The sequence below is a fragment of the Solanum tuberosum genome, unplaced genomic scaffold, assembly GCF_000226075.1.
Source record: "Solanum tuberosum cultivar DM 1-3 516 R44 unplaced genomic scaffold, SolTub_3.0 scf00401, whole genome shotgun sequence".
NCBI lineage: Eukaryota > Viridiplantae > Streptophyta > Magnoliopsida > Solanales > Solanaceae > Solanum > Solanum tuberosum.
In genome coordinates, this window is record NW_006239322.1 from 154,673 (window position 1) to 160,224 (window position 5,552).

At 39.2% G+C, this 5,552-nt stretch overlaps 1 protein-coding gene across 1 annotated transcript; it reads left to right on the forward strand.

Moving 5' to 3' along the window:
* The first annotated feature begins 2,127 nt into the window (after nucleotides 1-2,127).
* On the forward strand, nucleotides 2,128-4,489 carry LOC107057898 (uncharacterized). Its single transcript, XM_015302998.1, has 5 exons — nucleotides 2,128-2,259; nucleotides 2,691-2,958; nucleotides 3,019-3,217; nucleotides 3,445-3,826; nucleotides 4,094-4,489. The coding sequence occupies exons 1-5, from the start codon at nucleotides 2,128-2,130 to the stop codon at nucleotides 4,487-4,489; spliced, it is 1,377 nt and encodes a 458-aa protein (XP_015158484.1).
* Nucleotides 4,490-5,552: the final 1,063 nt, after the last annotated feature.

Sequence of the window (5,552 nt, forward strand, 5' to 3'; positions counted from 1 at the left end):
CGGACCGTAGGTCAACCCACAGTCCATAGGTCGTGTCGTCGACAAAAATTGCATCCAGACTACTTATTTACTTATTTTGTTTCCTTTTTGTTTAGGACATATTTTTCTATAAATAGGGTATGTAAACCTCATTTTTGGAGGTTAGACAACATTGTTTACTTTTAGTTCTTGGTATTTTGTAGAATTAACTTGCAACTTTATCAACTTGATTTCCAGATTTCATCCTATAAGATTTTAACTCTGCAATTCAATTGGAGATTTCGGGTATCTTCTACTCAAATTGTAAGTTCATGAATTCTTCTTATCAAAACATGAATTGTGTTCTTCCAAGCATGAGTAGCTAAATCCACAACTATGGTTGTGGGAACCATGAGAAATTAACAACGTATGAATAATAATTAAGTAATTTTTGAATAGTGGTTATGCATGTACTGATACTTCTTTCGCTTAGAAGTCTTTTTAACGAGTGCACGTGTTAAAACTCGCCTCATTGCTACTTGTCGGACAAAGGAGGTAGTTAATGAGAAAAGAATTAACAATAGAGATTTAGTGGATATTGTCTAATAGTCTAATGTCAATTGTGTGAGGGTGAAAACTAAAGTATACATTGATGTGATGCCTAATCTGAGGTAAAGGTCAGGGTTAGTAAAGTATACACTCATAGCCGGACCAAGGTGCATAGTGAAATTCCCTATTTGGAGGACCAATCACTCAAGGATACATATCTTTCCAACTTTCCATGTAAAACACTAGGAAATGATTACTATTATTAGGATTACCGTGTTAAACGCTTGTGGGGAACACATACACCCTAGTATCTTTCTCATATTGATAATCAAAAGTTTGAATCCTAAGCACTTGTTACTCAATGAACAATCAGTTATTTGCTTCGACCCCACCTTTAATTACTTGTTTCGGAAATAGTTTGACTAAACGGATATAGTAGTGAGTTAAGTTTAAGTCTGAACCATATTTCTCGTGGGATCGACCCCAACCTACAAGTTGGTTTATTTATTTGACGAGGACTGCTTATACTTCTTTAGGGAAGTGTAATTTGTGCGTATCAAATTTTGCGCCACTGCTGGGAATAAGGCTTTTAGATTAATTTTAACTACATTATTGAACTTTAGTCAATTATTTCCTAATTTTACGTTTTCTTTTGTTTTTCTTTTCTAGAGGATTCTACTCTAGTGTATGCCAAGTACACGGAGTCGAGGTGAACCATTGACCCCATACAATCCTAAACTAAGCAAGACTTTGAGAAAAATGGAAAATCAAGGGGTCCATAACAATCCAATCATAGATGAGCATGAGGACGAAATAAATAATAAGAATGCTCAGGTTCGTGGTGGTAATCTACTCAGAGATGCATTGAGGGTACTGAATCCACTAGAACTAAGGTTGCGTGATAATAACAGGGTTGAATTTAATATAGTTGAATCAGAAGGAACTATTGTTCTCTCTCATGTACCTCTAGGGCATACATTTTTCGTGACCAGCAGTCTGATGTAAAAGGTTACAACAAGGGGGTTATTTTCTGGTCTAGCTTCGGAAGATCTGCATGGGCGCATGGTTAAGTTGAGAAGTGTCTGCAAATGTTGTGTGGGACAACCGGAGTTGGATAAGAATGTCATAGGTTTGAGAGTCTTCCCTCTATCATTGACCGGTGATGCTGCAGTGTGGTTTTCTGATCTTTCATATAACTCGATACATACATAGGACCAATTGCATAAGGTTTTCATAGAAAAGTATTTTCCTATTTCAAAGAAGCTGAATCACAAATACAAACTCAACAATTTCATAGCACTACCTGGAGAGTTAATGAGCATTTCATGCGATAGGTTCACTGTATTCATAAGAAATGTTCTGAATCACCACATCAACGATGAGTCACTAAAGAAGTACTTCTACATAGGTCAAGATGACAATGGAATGACTGTGATGGATACTATTACTGGAGGATCATATGGTGAGTGCGCTTTTGAGGAGATCACTGAGAAACTGGAGAAGATTTCCTGAAATAATAAAGCATGGAGCACTAGAAAGTCAGACACTGGAAGAAGCACATTTGTAGTTCAAGCTGCACCTAGTAAATCTACTGATGACATTCGTGAGAAGATCGCTTAGATGAGGAAACAACTTTGGTTGATATTGAAGCATGTGAGCGGCAGTGCAGAAAAAATGAATGTGGTAAATTACATAACTAGAACTCCACCAGCACCAGTTGAGGACTGCTACTATAAGAAGGGTGCGTACTTGGTGAATGATCAGACGGGGGGTTTTCGAGCCAACTCCCAAGGTTCCAACTCGGATAATTGGCGCCAAGGTCAAGGAAACCTAGGTCGGAACTATGGAAACTACAATCGCGAGGGAAACTGTGTCCAGGATAGTAACTACAATCGTGATAACAACTACAATCGGATCAACTATCGCAACAAAATAAGAGACTTGGGCCTTCTGCTCTATCTTCAAATCGGGAATCTGGCAATAGAGAAGCTGGGGGTAGTATGTCACGCATTGAGGATAACATGCAGAAGATGATAAAGAGGTTTGATGAGACTGATGAGAATGTGAAAGAGATAAGAAATGACTTGTCTAGATTTGGTCAAAAAGTTGATGCCCATGTAGTGTCAATAAAGCAACTTGACTAGCAGATTAATCAGTTATCCACTATCGTGAACTCACATCAGCCTGGCTCACTTTCTAGCAACTCCATCCAGAATTCGACGATTGATGGGCATTGTATGGCAGTCCCTACTGGAGGAGGTAAACAAACCATTGATCCTCCTATGCTGTCTGAGGTTGAGATTGTGGTAGAAAGAGATGAAGATGAGATTGAGGTTACTGGAAAGTCTAAAAATGCTACAGAGAAAGAAACGGAACTGACCCAAAAAGTCGTTCCCATGCCTAGACCTCCACCTCCATTCCCACAAAGATTGGTGAAGAAGACCAAAGAAGGTAAATACCGTAGGTTAATAATTATGTTAAAACAGCTTTCCATCAATGTTCCATTGATAGAAGCTTTGGATCAAATGCCTGGGTATACGAAATTTATGAAGGATTTGGTAACCAAAAAGAGGGATGTTAGTTTTGAGGATGATGCAAGGTTACAACATTGTAAAGCTATTGTTACGTGGTCATTAGTGAAAAAGAAGGAGGATCTTGGAGCTTTCACTATTCCTTGTACCATTGGGTTGTTAAATTTTGCGAAGGCATTGTGTGATTTGGGTGCTAGCATTAATCTGATGCCATTGTCTATCTACAAGAAGTTGGGTTTAGGGGCTCCAAAACCGACTACGATGCGACTACTCATGATAGATAGAACTCTAAAAAAGCCCATTGGTGTTCTCCAAGATGTCCTTGCGAAAGTGGAGTCGTTCATTTTTCCGGCGGATTTTGTGATACTTGATTGTGAGGTTGATTTTGAGGTTCCCATCTTCTTAGGGAGACCATTCCTTGCTACTGGGTGCGCCTTGGTCAATATGGAAAGAGGGCAGATGAAGTGCCGATTGAAAATAAAGAGGTAACTTTCAATATATGTAGGTCTATGAAGAAGGAAAGTGATCTCAAGTCAGTATTAGTGGTGAATCATATTGTGGAGCGAGGTTTTGAAGTTTCTATCGAAGAAAGGTTGGGTGTTGATGCACTGGCAACGGTAATGATAAATTTTGAGGGTGATGGTATTGAAGACTATGATGAATTAGTTGCCACACTTCATAGGTTCGAATTCCGTTCCAAACCAAAGAAATTTGAGCTAAATATGAAGAATCGCAACTCCCCACCTGAAAAACCATCTGTGGAAGAATTTCCAAAATTTGAGCTCAAGGCTCTACCATCGCATTTGAGGTATGTATTCTTGGGAAGATATGTCAGTTTACCTGTAATCATTGCGGCCAATTTGAGTGAGGTAGAAGTAGAGGCATTGGTTTCTATGTTGAAGAAGTTCAAGCGGGCTATTGGATAAACTATTGCGGACATTATTGGGATCCCTCCTGCCATTTGTTCTCATAAAATACAACGCATGTCGGACAACAAGCCAAGTATTGAGCACCAAATGAGACTAAATCGTTCTATGCAAGAGGTCGTGTAAAAGGAAATCATCAAATGGTTGGATGCTGGAGTCATATACCCCATTGCAAATAGTAGTTGGGTCTTTCCTGTTCACTGTGTACCTAAGAAAGGTTGGATGACTGTGGTTCCTAATGTGAAAAATGAGCTTATTCCGATGAGGCCAGTGACTGGATGGAGAGTATGCATGGACTACCACAAGCTTAATGCTTGGACAGAAAAAGATCATTTACCGATGTCGTTCATGGATCAGATGTTGGACCGTCTTGCTAGTAAGGGTTGGTATTGCTTTCTTGATGGGTATTCGAGGTACAATCAGATCTCCATTACTACGAAAGACCAAGAGAATACCACCTCACTTGTCTGTTATGTGACTTTCGCCTTCAAAAGGATGTCATTTGGGTTTTTTGTAATGCGCTAGCGACCTTCCAACGTTGCATGATGTCGATACTTTCAGATATGGTTGGGGACACTATTTAAGGTGTTTTATGGATTGATTTCTATGCGTAGGTGAATCATTTGATGCATTTTGGCCGAGGTACTGAAATGGTGTGAAGAGTGTAATGTTGTGCTCAATTGGAAATGTGCCACTTCATGGTGAAAGAGGGGATAGTTCTGGGTCATCGGATTTTTGAGAAGGGTATTGAGGTTGATAGAGCTAAAGTCAAGGTAATAGAAAAGCTTCCACCACTGTTAAAAGTGTTAGAAGTTTTCTTGGGCATGCAGGTTTTTATCAGAGGTTTATTATAGATTTCTCTAAAATTGCACACCCATTGTGCAAACTGCTCGAAAAGGAGTGTATGTTTGATTTTGATGATGCTTGTGTGAGAGGATTTGGGGAGTTGAAAGCAAGGCTAGTTTCCACACCTATCATTATGTGTGATGCGAGCGGAGAGGTGCTTAGTGTGGTATTGGGACAGAGGCGAGAGAAGATTCTTTATCCGATTTACTATGCTAGCAAAGCTCTGAATGTGGCTCAAAAGAACTATATGGTGAATCAACAGGAGTTCCTTGCTGTGCTTTTCACATTTGAGAAATTTTGATCCTACTTACTTGGTACTAAGGTCATAGTGCATTCTGACCATTCTGCATTGAGATATCTAATGGCTAAAAAGGATTCAAAACCGAGGTTGATCAGATGGGTATTGTTTTTGCAAGAGTTTGATTTTGTGGTAAAGGATAGAAAGGGGATAGAGAATCAGATTGCCTACCATTTGTCCAGATTAGTAGAGGAAGCTATGCTCAAGCTAGGAGATGTGGCTGAAATTAATGATGCATTCCTAGACGAACAGGTATTGGCTGCTTCTTATGATCTTATTCCTTTGTTCACAAATTTTGCTAACTACTTAGCAAGTGATTTGGTTCTATCAGATTTGTCATTTCACCAAAGGAAAATGTTTATGCATGATGTGAAGAAGTTATTTTTGGATGAGCCTTACTTGTTTCGTATTTGTGTTGATGAGATTATTAGTCGGTGTGTGTGA

Bases quoted from the DNA above. Each gene is read 5' to 3' on its own strand.
- LOC107057898 (XM_015302998.1), top strand. From the start codon at position 2,128: ATGAGGAAACAACTTTGGTTGATATTGAAGCATGTGAGCGGCAGTGCA. The intron at 2,260-2,690 runs GTGAATGATCAG...AACTCACATCAG, and splicing joins ATAAGAAGGGTGCGTACTTG to CCTGGCTCACTTTCTAGCAA. The intron at 2,959-3,018 runs GTAAATACCGTA...TTCCATTGATAG, and splicing joins GGTGAAGAAGACCAAAGAAG to AAGCTTTGGATCAAATGCCT.